The 17,646-nt window shown below is 44.6% G+C and overlaps 1 protein-coding gene across 3 annotated transcripts; it reads left to right on the top strand.

Moving 5' to 3' along the window:
* The first annotated feature begins 3,257 nt into the window (after positions 1-3,257).
* Positions 3,258-12,672, top strand: c1qtnf4.L (C1q and TNF related 4 L homeolog). Of its 3 annotated transcripts, XM_018257420.2 has the most exons (3): positions 3,258-3,384; positions 9,542-9,642; positions 11,146-12,671. In XM_018257420.2, exon 3 carries the CDS (start codon positions 11,151-11,153, stop codon positions 12,240-12,242), a length of 1,092 nt encoding a protein of 363 aa, XP_018112909.1. In that variant the 5' UTR covers positions 3,258-3,384; positions 9,542-9,642; positions 11,146-11,150; the 3' UTR covers positions 12,243-12,671. The 3 variants fall into 3 exon arrangements, with proteins under 3 accessions (XP_018112909.1, XP_041445826.1, XP_041445825.1); XM_041589892.1 differs by lacking the exon at positions 9,542-9,642 and having other exon boundaries at positions 3,296-3,384; XM_041589891.1 differs by lacking the exon at positions 3,258-3,384 and having other exon boundaries at positions 9,412-9,642; positions 11,146-12,672.
* The last annotated feature ends 4,974 nt before the right edge of the window (positions 12,673-17,646 follow it).

Raw genomic sequence — 17,646 nt, 5'->3', positions numbered from 1 at the left:
CATGGCAGTTTCCCGATCTTTGCCATAAAAATGGGGTGTCTTTAGAACCAAAAAGCTGCTCTGATCCTCTAGCTAGGCGTCCAGTTGTAAACCCCTATTTGCTGATCAAAGCAATAGCCAATCGGAAATGAGCAGACGTTTGTGAGATGTGTCCTTTTCCCCAGGGTAACAGGCTAAATGCAATACCTAGAAATTCAACAAGGTGGCTCCCTCCTTGCCTGTATACTTTATTTCAGAAATCTACGTGTCATTGCAGGCATTTGATTCAATTCCAAGATTCTTATTAAAGGCGAACTAAAGCCTAAAAATAAATGTGGCTACAAATGCCATATTTCATATAGTGAACTTATTGCACGAGGCTAAAGTTTGAGCTTGTCAATAGCAGCAATGATCCAGGACTTCAAACTTGTCACAGGGGGTCACCATCTTGGAAAGTGTCTGTGACACTCACATGCTCAGTGGGCTCTGATTGGCTGTTGAGAAGCTAAGCTTAGGGCTCGTCACTAATTATCCAGCAGAAAATGAGCTTCCCCTGTAATATAAGCTGATGCTACAGGTTTGCTGATTATTAAATTTGATGCTAATTGCACTGGTTTCTGTGCTGCCATGTAGTAATTATCTGTATTAATTATTAATCAGCCTTATATTGTGACATTTCTATTCTATGTGTACTGTATATTGTGAGTGGGTCCCTAAGCTCAGTAAGTGACAGCAGCACAGAGCATGTGCAGTGAATCAGCAGAAAAGAAGATGGGGAGCTACTGGGGCATCTTTGGAGACACAGATCTTTACTGCTAAAGGGCTGTGGTTGCCTGGGGCTGGTACAGAAGCACAAAACATAATTTGTTAGGCTTTAGTTCTCCTTTAAGAGCTGAAACAAAATCCATGATTTGCTGTGATTCCACATCAGCTGCCTGCGACCAAACTGTCAGAGGAACAGAAACATGACATACATTAACCTGGGCCCATTCTGCTAAATGAAAATGCAAATAGACATTGGCTAGGCGCCCACACATGGGCCTGTTGTGACTCCTGACCAAGTTGCAGTTAATTGGCCGGAGCATAGGATCAAAGCCAGTGGCCCCCACTGATTGAGGATAGGCCAGATAGGTGCTGGGCAGGTTTGGAAAACCTGTTGTACAGTGATTTGGCTGGGCCTTTGTATTGTGACGACACCACCCTTTGACGGTGCATCTCTTTTATATCTTCGAGTACGCTGGCAGTTGTGATCCGGTAATATTTGGGTGCCCTCTAATCAGAGGATTGTTAAACAACTTCTTGGTTGCCTTGGCCTTTCAGCTCCTTATAAAAGGTGGGTGCATCAGATGAGCCAGTATCCAGTGGCGGATTAATGAGATTTGGGGCCCCTAAGCTACATCCAGGCACCCAAATTCTCTACACTGGTTTGGGTTTGGCGTGTTCACTGGAACTGCACACATCTGGGTACACGCATGTGCCTTGCCTCCCTCCTCCCAGCAGCACAAATGAAAATAATTAAAAGAAAATAGAAATAATTGAAAAACTGGGCCCCTAGGCTGTAGCCTGTGCATTAATCCATCGCTGCCAGGCAGGGGGTTGGAGGGTGGCTTCAGACAGTCTTGGGCACCCTAATCTCTGGGCCCGGCTCAGGACAGGACCACTGGTATCTTCTATGCAGTAGGGTCAGGGCCGCCATCAGGGGGTACAAGTGTCCCGGGCCTGAAGGGGGGCCTAGAAGTGCTGAACTTTCGAAAGAGCCGGGCCCCCCTTGACATCACTGAAGCCGTGCGGCCACTTCCAAAGTCCCGAACAGCCGAAATGCGGAAGCAGCAAAAAGAACCGAAGTCACAAAAGGAGGCGAAAGTCCTGAAGCCACGAGTTAAATTCTACTGAACACCAATGTGTTGTTTTTTTTTTTTTCTTAATCCCCTGGCCACCAATGTATTCTTTTAATATTCTATAGGCCCCTGCCACCAATGTTTTTTTTAAAAAAAATATTCTTTGGGGCCCCAATTTTTTCTAACTTTTAAGGGGGGCCCTGACAGCACAGTTTTTTTTTTTAACTTATAAGGGGGCCCTGACAACCATTAGCTTTTTATAACGTGTGTGCGGGGTGGTTACCCTTTTTAGCACTGATGTCTGTGTGGTCTTTTAACTGTTGTGTGGAGTGGGCGGGATCTGGGGTGGGGCTTGGTGGAAGGGCCCAAGTGTGTAGGGGGCAAATAATTGCAACGTGTATCCCCCTCCCCCCAAAGGATTCGTCCAAATATCCCCTCAACCCTAATTTTCTAAATGCTAGGAATAATATAATTGTGCTAAACATATATTTGTCCTGCTTATCAGGCCGTGTCCCACTGGGCCCCCAACAGTCACAGGTTCTGCCTCCTCTATAGTTACAGCCCTGGATTTTTTGTTTTTCTTTCTGGCCGCACTCACCGGAATCCTCCCGGGAAATCACGGCAGGACATTTTTCCTTTATCTCCCTGTACCTGTCCCATAAATGGCTCTGTTGCCTGAGCGGGAACTGTTCAGTTGCCATGGTTACGTTCTGATCCCAGAACTGCTGTAATAAAGGCTCCGCTTGCCTTTGGGAGGGTTGGCTGGGGATTTGGGGAAGTGCCCCTTAGTTATCTCTATTACTGTACTGAGTGGGCGTCAGGTCACAGGCCCCCCTGTAATTGTCTGGCCCCTGGGGGGAGGGAACATTTACAGAACATTATTAAGGGCAGAGGCACACGCTCAGATTTGGGGAGATTAATCTCCCCGAACTGCCTCCCCACCAGCTTGAATGTAAATCGCCCGCACTCGTAGAGCTTCGTTTTTCAAAGTCGCCCAAAGTTTCCTCATGAGTCGACTTCAGAAAACGAAGCTCTATGAGTTCTATCCCGCCAGCGACTTACATTCTAGCCGGCGGGAAGGCATTGCGGGGAGAATAATCGCCCGAAGAAGAGGCGATTTGTTGCTGGGTGACTAATCTCCCCCAAATAGCATTGTGTGCCTCTACCCTTAATCTTTCTCTCTATGATATATCAATCATCTCTATATCTATCATCTATCTCATCTCTCCCTCTCTATCAATATTTCTCTCTATTATCTAACTATCTAGCTGTCTGTCAATCAATTATCTCTCCTTCTCTATCAATCTTTCTTTCTATAATCTATCTACCTATTTATATATTGATCAATCTACCTGTCCATCAGTTATGTATCTCTTTCTTTCTAGCTCTGTCTGTCTGTGTCTAGCATCTGTCTATTCTCTCTCATTACCTGTCCATGAATTTGTGCTGTGAGTGTGACTGCCCCTCCTCCCCAGCACCATCCTCCCTCCCGGCCCCTGCACCAAATCCTCCCCTGTGCCATATTAACTACAGATCCAGGGCAAGTCGAGTTGCGGCAGCAAAACAGGTAGGTGCGACTGGGGAGGCGGTGCTGCTGGATTCACCTGGGTCCCACGAGAGAGGTGGGGGGGATCACCCGGATAAAAAGACAAATCGCAAGAGGACTGGGAGCTTAATTATACACACGCCACTGGCCACTGATTTACTGATACAAGAGATTGCCAGCCCCCCGCCCCACCCAAGTCTTGAGCAGGTAACGCAGTTGCACACCACAGTCTATCCTACAGCAGGGGTCCCCAACCAGTGAGCCATATTCAAATGTAAAAAGAGTTGGGGAGCAACAAAAGCTTGAAAAGGTCCCTTGCAGGGCCAAATAAGGGCTGTGATTGGCTATTTGGTAGCCCTTATGTGGCCTGGCAGCCTACAAGAGACTCTACTTGGCACTATACTTAGTTTTTACGCAATTAAAACTTGCCTCCAAGCCTGGAATTCAAAAATAAGCACCTGCTTTGAGGCCACTTGGAGCAACATCCAGGGGGTTGGAGAGCAACATGTTGGTCACGAGCTACTGGTTGGGGATCATTATCCTACAGAATGGCACCGTGTGCGTCGATTAATGCTTCCTTTCCTCGCCTCCCCTGTAGTTTAACAAAAAGAGGAAATGCTGGCACTCAAGGCAATGAAAAGCAGGGTTACCCCTTGCTGTTTATTAGTGCAGAAGTGCAACGTTTCAGGGCAAGCCCCTTTATCAAGGACGCTTTTCATTGCCTTGAGTGCCAGTGTTTTTTGTTCACCTACTGGAGGTTGCCGTATCCTCCTGCACTGAGCCCCAGGCTATCCAGCAGAGCGTGGGTTAAGTGAGTGCGCTGCTTCACCTGTTCCAGTATCCACTTGTAGTTTAACAACAGCTGCTGGAGGTTTAAAAAGGAAATGCAGGCCGTGCATCTTAGTATAATGGCAGTGTGCCTTTTAAGCGGTTCTTCACCTTTAAAGTTTAGTATGATGTAGAGAGGGATATTCTGAGACCATTTGCAATTGGTTTTCATTTTTTATTATTTGTGGTTTTTGAGTTATTTAGCTTTTTATTCAGCAGCTCTCCAGTTTGTAATTTCAGAAATCTGGTTGCTAGGGTCCAAATGACCCTAGCAACTGCTGCTTAATAAAAAGCTAAATAACCTCAAAAACCACAAATAGTAAAAAATTAAAACCAATTGTAAATGGTCTCATAATATCACTCTCATACATCATAACATAGAGTGATCATAGAGAGGAAAGCAGGAAATAGCGACTGTCTACACAGGAAACAGGAAATAGCGACTGTCTACACAGGAAGCAGGAAATAGCGACTGTCTACACAGGAACTAGTGACTGTCTACACAGGAAATAGCGACTGTCTACACAGGAAACAGGAAATAGCGACTGTCTTCACAGGAAATAGTGACTGTCTTACAAGGAAGCCAACCCTGTGGTTGCAGAGGAGTGCAGGGAAACTGATCAACCAATGCTTTGGGGCCCTAAATTGAAATTGCTAAGAGGTAATATCTAGTTGTGCCACTCACTCTGACATTTGCCAGAACCCACAGACAACGGTGTGGCCCCTTCATATACAGGGCAGACAAGCTTCTCCTGGGTATCTGTGGCTCAGATTGCTACTCGCTATCCCACAGGACATCTTGTATGCCCCATAGCAACTGGTTGCCAGGTGTGTTGTATGTTTGTATTTTACAGTCTCCAAGTCACTGGAGTTTCCCTTTCAGGCCAGGACTGAAATTCAAAACAGGACCTGGCATTTTAATTACACAGAGGCCCAAACACCAGCCCACCAAATAGTGACTGTCTACACAGGAAACAGGAAATAATGACAGTCTATACAGGAAGCAGGAAATAGCGACAGTCTACACTGGAAGCAGGAAATAGCGACAGTCTACACTGGAAGCAGGAAATAGCGACAGTCTACACTGGAAGCAGGAAATAGCGACAGTCTACAGTGGAAGCAGGAAATAGCGACAGTCTACAGTGGAAGCAGGAAATAGCAACAGTCTACACAGGAAGCAGGAAATAGGGACAGTCTACAGTGGAAGCAGGAAATAGCGACAGTCTACACTGGACAGTCTACCCTTCCTGCAGAGGGGCCCAGAAGTGCAGGGAAACTGATCAACCAATGCTTTGGGCCCTAAATTGAAATTGCTAAGAAGCCCGGTAACATCTATTTAAGCCACTGATATTTGCCAGAACCCACAGACAGGGTCAGACTGGGCCAACAGGACACTGGGGAAAAAACCCTGTGGGTAGGGTTGTCACCTTTCCGGTATTTTACCAGACTGGCCAGTAAAAACGATGGTTGATCCCAATGTTATTAATAGGGCCCCAGCCATCATGGGCCCCACCTGCCAAGATCTGCTCCCACCTGCCTGGTAGTTTCTCCCCACCCTGAACCAAGGACATAACTACAAAGGAAGCAGACCCTGCAACTGCAGGGGGGCCAGGTGGTATAGGGGACCCCATGAGGCCCTAACTAATCAGCAATTTCAACATATATTGGTAAAACAGGAAAACCTCTGGGTATGCTGGGGGCCCTAAAATTAATTTGCTGTGGGGCCCAGTAAGTAACATCTAGTTACGCCACTTCCCGACTAGTAGAAGAAAATAAAGGTTCTCGAAGGGGGACCCTGAAGTTGGTGGGTGGGGGGAGTCAGGTCCCAGAGTAGGTGCGTGTGGGCACCTGATATAGTGGGCCCGGACCCCCCAGTCCGACACTGCCCACAGACTGACAGTCCGGGCCGGCTCCCTTTCCCATTGGGCAGCTGCATGTGCAGTCAGACATTGTGGCATCATACAGTAGGTGTCTGGGTGCTGCGCAGCATGTGAGTGGGTGACAGGAAGACGCTGACAGCAGCTTGAAAACTGTTAAAATCAAGTCATTATCATTAATTCCTGAAATTGAAACATGAGCTGCTAACGAGGCAACCTCGTTATATCCCACAGTGCGGTGAGCTGTGAGAACACACGTTTCACGGGAGGCGGGTATTTTGCTTTCTTATGCGGATGTCTCAGGCAGATGGCACACGAGGGGCTTTCTCACCTTCGCTGGCAGTGAGGCACCTGAGGTTGCCCAAATCACAGACAGGGTCTGAGCAATTACCATGGATGTCTGTGAAGAGGCAATTTTGGAGACAGCACCAAAGCTCAGATTTTTGAAAAGGTCTTAAATCTATTAAAGGGGTTGTTCACCTTTACATTAACTTTTAGTATGATGTAGTAGAGAGTGATATTCTAAGACAATTTGCAATTGGTTTTCATTTTTTTATTATTTGTGGTTTTTCAGTTATTTAGCTTTTTATTCAGCAGCTCTCCAGTTTGCAATTTCAGCCATCTGGTTGCTAAGGTCCACATTACCCCAGTAACCATGCATTGATTTGAATAAGAGACTGGAATATGAATAGGAGAGGCCTGAATAGAAAGATGAGTAATAAAAAGAAACAATAACAATACATTTGTAGCCTTACAGAGCATTTGTTTTTTTAGATGGGGGTCAGTGACCCCCATTTGAAAGCTGTAAAGAGTCAGGAGAAGAAGGCAAATCATTTTTAAAAAAATAAATAATGAAGACCAATTGAAAAATTGCTTAGAATCCACCATCCACCATACTAAAAGTTAACTTAAAGGTGAACCATCCCTGAAACCAGGACAATGCCCACCCACAGCGTTCCCATTGAAACAATCGTTACTGTTTGCCTTTTCTCTGTAGTAATGAGCTAATTACCTTAACAAATCGAGCACAATCGCTGCTCATGTCAGTCCCATCCTGCCAGTGTCGGACTGGCCCGGCGGGAAACCGGGAAAAAACCCGGTGGGCCCCGACCCTCGTGGGCCCCCGCCGGGCCAGAACCCTTCTCTAGATATTTCGGATCGCGGAAAAAATGTTTTTTTCCGGCGATGCGCAGCGCCGCCAGCGCATGCACGCCGAACGCCGGCGCTGTTGCGCATGCGCGCCAATCGCCGGTGTTGCTGGGCCGACATATTTTAGTAGGGGTGCAGGGGGCCGGAGGGGGGCCCCTGGACAGCAGTCCCGGTGGGCCCCGGGCCCCCCAGTCCGACCCTGCATCCTGCCCATGTGACCAAAGGAAATGTCAGTTGCCGGGGCTCCCGCTGCACCTAATCAAAGTGATTCAGTGTTGAGCAGGGAGTAGCGTGGGGCGAGCAGCTTGTGATCTGATCTGTGCCCGGGTATCACTTCTGCTTAACTCTCACACAAATGAAAGGGACATGGTGGCACGAGAAAGGAATGTGGTACACAGAGCAAGCAGCACCTTCCTTCCTGCATTGAAGTGGAGGTTCACCTTTAAAGGGTAAGTAAACCTTAAAAACAAGTGAATATAAAATAGATGAAGGGGCTATTCTAAGCACTTTTGTAATGTACATTCATTATTTATTTTCTTTTAATTCCAAGATATTAAAGGATACATGTACTGTTAGGGCTCTTACACACGGCCGTTCCGACCTGCGCTCCCCTGCGTTCCGTTTTTTGGCGTTCAGCCGCAGGGGAGCGCAGGAATAGACGCAAGTCATTATTTGAAATGGGCCTGTACTCACTCAGGCGCGTGTAGGCGCCGAACGCAGGTTCAGACGCAACATGCTGCATTTTTCCTGCGTTCGGTGCCTACACGCGCCTTAGTGAGTACAGGCCCATTTCAAATAATGACTTGCGTCTATTCCTGCGCTCCCCTGCGGCTGAACGCCAAAAAACAGAACGCAGGGGAGCGCAGGTTGGAACGGCCGTGTGTAAGAGCCCTTAATATGAATGAATTTTGTTACACCAGTCTGACCACCAAGTAGTCAAGGAAGTTGTCAGGAGAAAGAAAGAGGCTGATCTGATGTTCTTCTGCTTAGGAATACAATTAGAAACTTTTCTCAAATCTTTCCTAAGCAGAAGAACATCAGAGCAGCCTCTTTCTCCTGACAACTTCCTTGACTACTTGGTGGTCAGACTGGTGGGAAAATGACCAGCAGGTGGCGCTGTTGGAACAAAATTCATTCATATTAACAGTACATGTATCCCTTAATATCTTGGAATTTAAAATGAATAAATAATGAATGTACATTGTAAAAGTGCTTAGAATAGCCCCTCATCAGTTTAACGTTCACTTATGTTTAAGGTTTACTTATCCTTTAAGTTAACTTTTAGTATGTTATAGAATATAGGATAATTCTAAGCAACTTTTCAATTGGTTTCCTTTATTTTTTAGGGATGCACCGAATCCAGGATTCGGTCTTTTTCAGCAGAATTTGTCCAAATCCTTCTGCTCGTCCTAAAAACAAATCCGTATCCTAATTTGGGCGGGGAGGTAAATCGCGTGACATTTTGTGACAAAACAAGGAAGTAGAAAATGTTTCCCCTTCCCACCCTCAATTTGCATATGCAAATTAGGATTCGGTTCGGTATTCGGACGAATCTTTCCCGAAGGATTCGGGGGTTCGACCGAATCCAAAATAGTGGATTAGGTGCATCCATATTATTTTTATTAATAGTTTTTTTAAATTATTTGCGTTCTTCTTCTGACTCTTTCCAGCTTTCAGATGGGGGGTCACTATTTATACTTTTTATTACTCGTTTTTTTTCTACCCAGGCCCTCTCCTATTCATATTCCAGTCTCTTATTGCATTTAATGCATGGTTGCTATGGTAATTTGGACCCTAGCAACCAGACTGCTGAAATTGCAAACTTGCTGAATGCAAAGCTAAATAACTCAAAAAACACAAATAATAAAAAAAAAAATTTTGAACATTGTCTCAGAATATCATTCTATACATCATACTAAAAGTTAATTTAATGGTGAATATAACCGCCTTTAAGTGGGCTGCTCGACCCGAGGAAGGTAAAAGTTTTGTCTGGCTGCATTGCTTTAAGAATCAGCCTTGATGGTGATGGACTGCAGCTTCCAGCCTAGATTAACCCCTGATAATAGATTGGAGTCCAGGCAGCAACATCTGGGTGGAGCACTGCTGCTAGGAAAGGTTTATTTCCCCTTTAAACATGCCTGTATCTTCCTTGTTGGACGGGAAAGGGGGGGGCAGCCTGCTTGTTGCCATGGATACAACCCTCCCTCTGTGCTCCTTCCATTTCTCCCCAACCCACCCCAGTTCTGGGATTCAAGTGACAAATGATGGCTTTAATCTCTTAATGTGGAGTAGATGTCCTCATGCTGTAAATTTGACCATTTTAGGAAGAGATTGTCTTGTGCGGGTGCTGCTGCTCTGGGGTGCTGCCTGTCAGTCACCTTTAATACAGAGAAGAATAAAGAGGACGAGGCTGTCGGCAGAACAGGTAACGCACGAATGGGGCAACTGGAAATGTAGGGATAAATGGGAGACTGGGAAAAATTGGGATGTGATCCTCATGCCCTCATTGTGCTGTTTGTATTTACTCATAGACAAGCAAGATATACACAGGAGGGTATAATGCAAGTGCCACCTGGCTGGCAGTTGGATGAGCCATGCACTAGCAATGTACTCCTTCTTGTCTATTGTTTCTCCAGGAGAAGCTTAAATGCCATTTTATTGGACGGCAATATTCATGTTATTATATAAAAAACTCAATCCTGCGACGGGGTATAACGCGGCTATTAGACTGGTGTCTGCTCAATTCCATTGTGGGCAAGTGAACACACTTGTCATGCAGTTCATTAGCCGTTCAGCTGCACGGTTGCTGCCGTGTCTTGCGGCCACTTAGAAGGATTGATTTGGCTTATCAGCTCCTGGTGGAATCTCAAGCCAAAATTGATTGGTCTAAATGGGATAAAATGACAGTTTAATTAGGTGGGTGTGTCTGACCTATACGGACCGACACAACAGGCAAATGCACGGGTGACTGATATAAATGCACAATTGTTGCAATTTGGTTACCTGTGTTTATTGCTGAGTGCAGTGTCGGACTGGGACACCAGGGGCCCACCAAAAAAACCTTAGACAAGGGGCCCACCAAAAACTTTAGACTAGTACTATTTTCTTCCTCTCTTCACTCATCCTCTATTCTCCTAGTCTCTTTTCTTTACATACTATAATTTATTATTCCATCTATTTAGCTTTTTTTCTCATAGAAATAAGGAATGACCATGAGATAGTCCAAATGTTTAGCAGCATGAGGGGCCACTGACACCTGGGCCCACTGGGAGTTTTCCTGGTATCCCGGTGGCGTGGGCCAGTCCGACAGTGGCTCAGTGTCGGATTGTGGTGTCTGGGACCCAACTGGGGGCTGCCACCTTAAGGACTCACCACCACAGCCTCGAAGGCCCCACTACTCATCTGCAAGAACTGGAGCCAGCCCTGGACTGAGGGTAGGAGTAGGGTTGCCACCTTTTCCAGAAAAAAACACTGGCCTTCTTATATATTTATAATTTTTTCCTATTAATAACATTGGGATCAACCATTATATACCGGCCAGATGGCAACCCTAGGTAGGAGGCCCACTGGAACTTCCATCACATGTGCCCCTACCCTCCTTCCGGGCCCCCTGCCTCTGCTGCAACCCCCCAACAGGTCTCCAGCCTCAGTCCTCCCTCCAGGCCCCCACACGTACCTGACTTGTAGTTGCTGCTGTAATCGGACCTGGAGGGAGGCAAAATCAGAGGGCAATGCGGGCCATAGACAGGTGCGGGTCTGGGTCACCAGGGCCCATGAGGACCGGGGTGAACTACCACTTAAAAAACGCTTTCATTCAGAAGGAGGAGCTTGGTCACTGTTTGTGCTCTTGTTGTAGAAGTGGTTGTTGGGTTTGATCACTTAGTTGTGTGTCATCATGGTGCTTCCTTGTTTCTTTTTTCTTCTACAGCCAGAATGTTTTCTCCAAGCCTCATGACTCTCCTCTGGTTATTGGCCCAATTGGTCTTGAACTTCCCTACTGCTCTTGGAACAGACTTCCGCTCTGCTTTCTCGGTTGCCCGCACCAGCAGCATGGAAGGGGGTCCAGAAATGGTCATCACCTTTGACAAGGTCTACGTGAACATCGGTGGAGATTTCGAGCCCAAGACCGGAATGTTCAGGTGCAGGATTCCAGGCGCATATTACTTCTCCTTCACCGTCGGGAAGTTCCCCAAGAAGAACCTTTCGGTCATGCTGATGAAGAATAAGAACGAGGTCCAGGTTATTGTTTATGATGAGGATCATCACAAAGAGAGGAAGGTGGCAAGTCAGAGCGCCATGCTGCAACTGGACTATGGGGACACCGTTTGGCTTCGTCTTCATGGAGACCCCAAATATGCCATCTACAGCAACATTGGGCCCTACACAACTTTTAATGGATATTTGATTTATCCAGACGTGTCCTCCACCTACCAAAGCACCAATGACCCTTACACAATGCAGCACTATGGAGGAGTCCAGTCTTTTAAAGGGCCGGTTTTAGAGGCCAACAAGGTCAGTCACACATCTGCTGACCAGCCCTCAATAAACACAGATCCCAGGTCTGCATTCTCCGTTGCCCGCACTGAAAGCATCGTAGGAACTGAAGATGGAAAAACCCAACATCAAGCCATCACCTTTGACACCGAATTTGTAAATATTGGGAAAGACTTCAACTTATCCTCGGGGGAATTTCATTGCAGGGTGGCGGGAGCTTATTACTTTGCTTTCACCATAGGAAAAATGCCCTACAAGACTATGTCGGTCAAGCTGATGAAGAACCAGAATGAAGTCCAGGCCATGATTTATGATGACAGCGATTCCAAGAAGCGAGAGATGCAGAGCCAGAGCATGATGCTCTCACTCCATCCTGAAGATACTGTCTGGCTCTACAGCCACAGTGAAGAAGGGTATGGGGCCTACAGCAATCATGGGAAATATATCACTTTCACCGGGTTCCTTGTGTACCAGGACGTGACTCCCAAACAACATTCGCCCGCCACCAATCAGAAATTAGAAGAGATCTGAGCAGGACTAACACTGTTTTCTATTCCCAAGTGTGGGAGATGTAGGCTTGCACTGTCGTCCTTGTCTGTTGAGCACGTTGTACATATCTTTGTCTCTGTCTCGTACTCTGCATGCCGGTTGTACTGGGTGGCACTTAGGGGCAGATTTATCAAGGGCCGAATCGAAAATTTTAATTTGAAATTCAAATTTTTTTATGGTCAAAACTGTCAAATTTGACTAGGGAGTTATTCAAATTAGAATTTTTGAAAAATTCTAATCAAGATTTATCATACAATGTGCATAGCCAGCAGCATGAGGTTTACTGGCCACATTAGGGCTGGTAATCACAACAGGAAAGTCACATGACTAACACTATGGGGCAGATTTTGGGTCGAAGTTAAAATTAGTATTTTCCAAAAAAAATTTTGGTCAAAACTCTCAAATTTGAATTGTGAATTATCCAAACTCGATTCGAGTTTTAATTCTAATTCAAATTTCTAAATTTATCATACTCTGGCCCTTTAAGAACTCAAATTCGACTATCCGCCACCTAAAACCTGCCGAATTGCTGTTTAAGTCAACGGGAGACGGCCAGGGATCAATTTCGAGTTGTTGGCAGCCTTCCTGACATTCGAGAAAAAAATTGAATCGAGTTTTTAAAATTTGAATCGAATTCGATTCGAGTTTTCAGGTCGATCCTATTCACCCGAGTATAAAAAATTAGATTTTTATAATAAATTTCAATCGGTCGAATTTCAAGTTTATGGGAGTTTTTAAAAAACTCACATGAATTCGAAAGTCGACCCTTGATAAATGTGCCTCCCCGAGAACCAGTCACCCAGTGATGAAAACGTTAAGTGTGGATTGGATGGGACTTTTTCAGATTTAAATTGAAGCGGGTTAGGGGCGGAGTTACAGACACCATGTAATGGCAATACTGGTTGGTGGGTGGGTGATGGCAAATTTTATTAAAAAAATGTGGCTTTTAAGCAGCAATAAACAGGAGGTCAATGCAAGAATTGAACAAAGGTTTCTTGTTTTCAGAGCGATATCGGCCCAAACGTATACAGGTTCCATAATTTACATACGTCTTACTCAAAACCGTTTCACGGTGGTATAAATACTTGGGAGGGCATCACCATATGGGTATAGGAAGTTCATCATAGGAATCGGGCAAATAGTATTCTAAGACCATATATGTATTTAGTGTAGAATGAAAGCCTTTATACCCCTCCCCTGTAGGGAACCAAAGAGGAAGTCAAGCATCCAGTAATGGTAGACTTCAACCCTGCAGTGCTTTGCCTTTGATCATGAGGTTTGGAGGAACAGACCCCAATTGGTGGCCCATTTCAGGAGAGGGGTCATAGGCTTCTGCAGGGGACTGGAGTGGCACAAAGGGGTTTTATTGTTCCGATACAGATGATGGAAGGTGACCATTGATATCCTCATATTTGGCTACAAGGATACACTTTCTTAAGCCAGTGATTCATCTGACATCACAAATCACCCATTACAACTGATGACATCACTGAGCACAACTCCTTTCACTTATTCTTGTCCCTTGTGTATGAATTAGGGATGCACCAAATCTAGGATTCATTTGGGATTCGGCCTTTTTCAGCAGGATTCAGACTCGGCCGAATTGCGGGGAGGGAAGTTGCATAAAAAATGTTTTCCCCTTCCCACCCCTAATTTGCATATGCAAATTAGGATTCGGTTCTGTATTCGGCCGAATCTTTCATGAAGGATTCGGGGGTTCGGCCGAATCCGAAATAGTGGATTCGGTGCATCTCTAGTATGAATAAATATTCTATAGGTTCTTGTGCATTCTGAACCCATAAACACCACTTCTTTCAGTCTATAAGGCACAAGGGCTTCCAACAGGGATGCACCGAATCTACTATTTAGCGAATCCCCGAATCCTTCGTGAAAGGTTTAGTCGAATACCAAAGGGGAAAGTGGAAAAAAAATGTTTTTACTTTCTTGTTTTGTGACGAACAGTCGTGTGATTTTCCCTTCTTGCCCTATTTTTAGGGAGGCATCGAATCCACTATTTTGGATTCGGCCGAACCCCGAATCCTTCTTGAATGATTCAGCCGAATACCAAACAGAATCCTAATTTGCATATGCAAATTAGGGGAGGGAAGGGGAAACATTTTTATTTCCTTTTTTTTGTGACAAAAAGTCACACGATTTCCCTCTCGCCCCTAATATATGCATATGCAAATTAGGATTTGGTTCAGCCGGGCAGAAGGATTCGGCTGATTCCAAATCCTGCTGAAAAAGGCAGAATCCTGAACCGAATCCTGGATTTGGTGAATCCCTAGCTGTTTTACATATGCAAATTAGGATTCAGTATGGCCAGGCACAAGGATTCGGCTGTAAAAGGCTGAATCCTGAACCGAATCCTGGATTCATTTCATTCATAGCATCCAACCTGCTATAATCCTGCTGTTGTTGCACTACAAGTCCCAGAATCCCCCTGCAAGTTGCAGTTAAACAACAGCTGAAAACAGATTGGACGTCGCTGGTGTAGTCCATCCTTTATATGATACACGTTCAGTGCATGAATGGGGGAGCCAATGTGATTTTACAGATTTTTTACTGTTCCTTCCTTTTAAATGATCATGAATGTCCTAGATCCGCAGCTCAGACTAATGGCAAAGCTCTGTTGTACAGCGATAACTCGGGACAGGAACCCACAGAGCAGGACATTATGAAAGGGTTCACCTTTAAATTAACTGTTAGTATGATGTAGAGAGGGATATTCTGAGACGATTTGCAATTGGTTTTCATTTTTTATTATTTGTGGTTTTTGAGTTATTTAGCTTTTTATTCAGCAGCTCTCCAGTTTGCAATTTCAGCCATCTGGTTGCTAGGGTCAAATTACCCTAGCAACCATGCACTGATTTAAATAAGAGACTGGAATATGAATAGGAGAGGGTCTAAATACAAAGATAAGTAATAAAAAGTAGCAATGACAATTAGGGATGCACCAAATCCACTATTTTGGATTCGGCCGAATACTGAACCAAATCCTAATTTAGCAAATTAGGGGTTCGAAGGGGGAAACATTTTTACTTCCTTGTTTTGTGACCCCTAATTTGCATATGCAAATTAGGATTCAGATCCGGCTCAGCCGGACAGAAGGATTCAGCTGAATCCGAATCATGATGAAAAAGGCCGAATCCTGGCCGAACTGAATCCAGGATTCGGTGCATCCCTATTTACAATACATTTGAAGCCTTACAGAGCCTTTGTTTTCAGATGGGGTCAGTGACCCCCATTTGAAAGCTGGAAAGTTTCAGAAGAAGGCAAATAATTAAAAAACTATAAGAAGTAAAAAATGAAGACCGATTGAAAAGTTGCTCAAAATTAGCCATTCTATAACATACTTAAAGTAACGGTGAAGCACCCCTTTAAGTGAACAGACCTGGAGACAAGGTTCCTTAAAGAAGGGTTTTTTTTTTCTTTTAACCCCCTAGACCTTCCGATTTTTCTCTGAAGAGGAAAGACGTGGCTTTGGTGAAGGGTTTTGTGTGAATCACTTGGAATAATGACATGAAAAGGTCAAATGTGTGAGCTCCCAGCTGAGTGCAGCAAATGAAGGGTCTCTGGATAAATCCACGGCTCTCATTAAACATCCACCAGGGAGAAACATAGATTGTCAGCTGGGACTGTGTAACACTTGCGCCATCTAGTGGGGAGAAGCCACAGAGAAAGTTGTACATAACCCAAGTGTGATCTTATTGGTCATTTATTTCTACCTTTTTTGTAACTTTGTTTTTCTAAATATCTTTACTTACAAATCTGTTACTTTTGCTCTGATCCAGTGGTAGCGCTGGGGTTTGTCAGACTTGATCAGGGCAATAAAAGAACACTCCTACACGTATGGGACCTGTTATCCAGAAGACCTGGCACCTGTTATCCAGAAGGCCCGGCACCTGTTATCCAGAAGGCCCGGCAACTGTTATTCCGAATCCCTGGCACCAGTTATACTGAATGCCCGGTACCTGGTGGTTTCCGGATAATGGATCTTCCCATAATTTGGATCTCCATACCTTAAGTCTACTAGAAAATCATATAAACATTAAATAAAGCCAATAGGTTGGTTTTGTCTCCAATAAGGATTAATTATATCTTAGTTGGGATCAAGTACAAGGTACAGGTATGGGACCTGTTATCCAGAATGCTCGGGACCTGGGGCTTTACAGATAACAGATCTTTCTTTTATTTGGATCTTCATACCTTATGTCTACTAGAAAATCATGTAAACATTAAATAAACCCAATAGGCTGGTTTTGCTTCCAATAAGGATTAATTATATCTTAGTTGGGATCAAGTACAAGCGACTGTTTTATTATTACAGAGAAATAGGAAATCATTTTTAAAAATTTTAATTATTTGCTTATAATGGAGGCTATGGGAGACAGCCTTCCCGTAATTCGAAGCTTTCTGGATAACGGATCCCATACCTGTAATACCAACTAATGTTGCCTAGAAGAGTGGTCTAATGGAGCTGTGCTATATCTCTACCAACCTTATGGACATCGTATATATCATAATAACCCAGATGTCTAAGTACTGAACTACAGCTCCCACCATTAGTGAATTGCTGCTAATGAGTTGTTTGGCATAATTAAAATTCTTTTCAGGTTTAGAATTCCTACATGTCCATCTGTGTTGTGGATCTGCATATGGTGCAGATCCAGATACTGACAAACAACACCGAGCTTCCCATGGATGAATATCAATATGGCGACGGCAGGAGATGCTGCACATTAACAGCCAAAAACGTCTATACCAGGTTCTAGTGACCTTCTATGGTGATGTAACAAATCTACACAGATAAGCTGAGAGAGCGTTTCCATCCCATCCAAGATCTAAAAAGCCTTAACGGGATTCTGTCATGATTTTTATGGTGTAGTTTTTATTTCTAAATTACACTGTTACACTGCAAATAATTCACTCTACAATATAACATTTCATTCCTGAACCAGCAAGTGTATTTAGTTGTAATATTGGTGTGTAGGTGCATCTCAGGTCATTTTGCCTGGTCATGTGATTTCAGAAAGAGCCAGCACTTTAGGATGGAACTGCTTTCTGGCAGGCTGTTGTTTCTCCTACTCAATGTAACTGAATGTGTCTCAGTGGAACCTGGATTTTACTATTGAGTGTTGTTCTTATATCTACCAGGCAGCTGTTATCTTGTGTTAGGGAGCTGCTATCTGGTTACCTTCCCATTGTTCTGTTGTTAGGCTGCTGGGGGGGGGGAGGGGTGATATCACAACTTGCAGTACAGCAGTAAAGAGTGATTGAAGTTTATCAGAGCACAAGTCACATGACTGGGGGCAGCTGGGAAATTGACAATATGTCTAGCCCCATGTCAGATTTCAAAATTAAATATAAAAAAATCTGTTTGCTC

The sequence above is a fragment of the Xenopus laevis genome, chromosome 4L (genome assembly GCF_017654675.1).
Source record: "Xenopus laevis strain J_2021 chromosome 4L, Xenopus_laevis_v10.1, whole genome shotgun sequence".
Classification (NCBI taxonomy): Eukaryota; Metazoa; Chordata; class Amphibia; order Anura; family Pipidae; genus Xenopus; species Xenopus laevis.
Note: the sequence above shows the minus strand (reverse complement) of the source record. Positions and strands in the feature narration are given on the sequence as shown.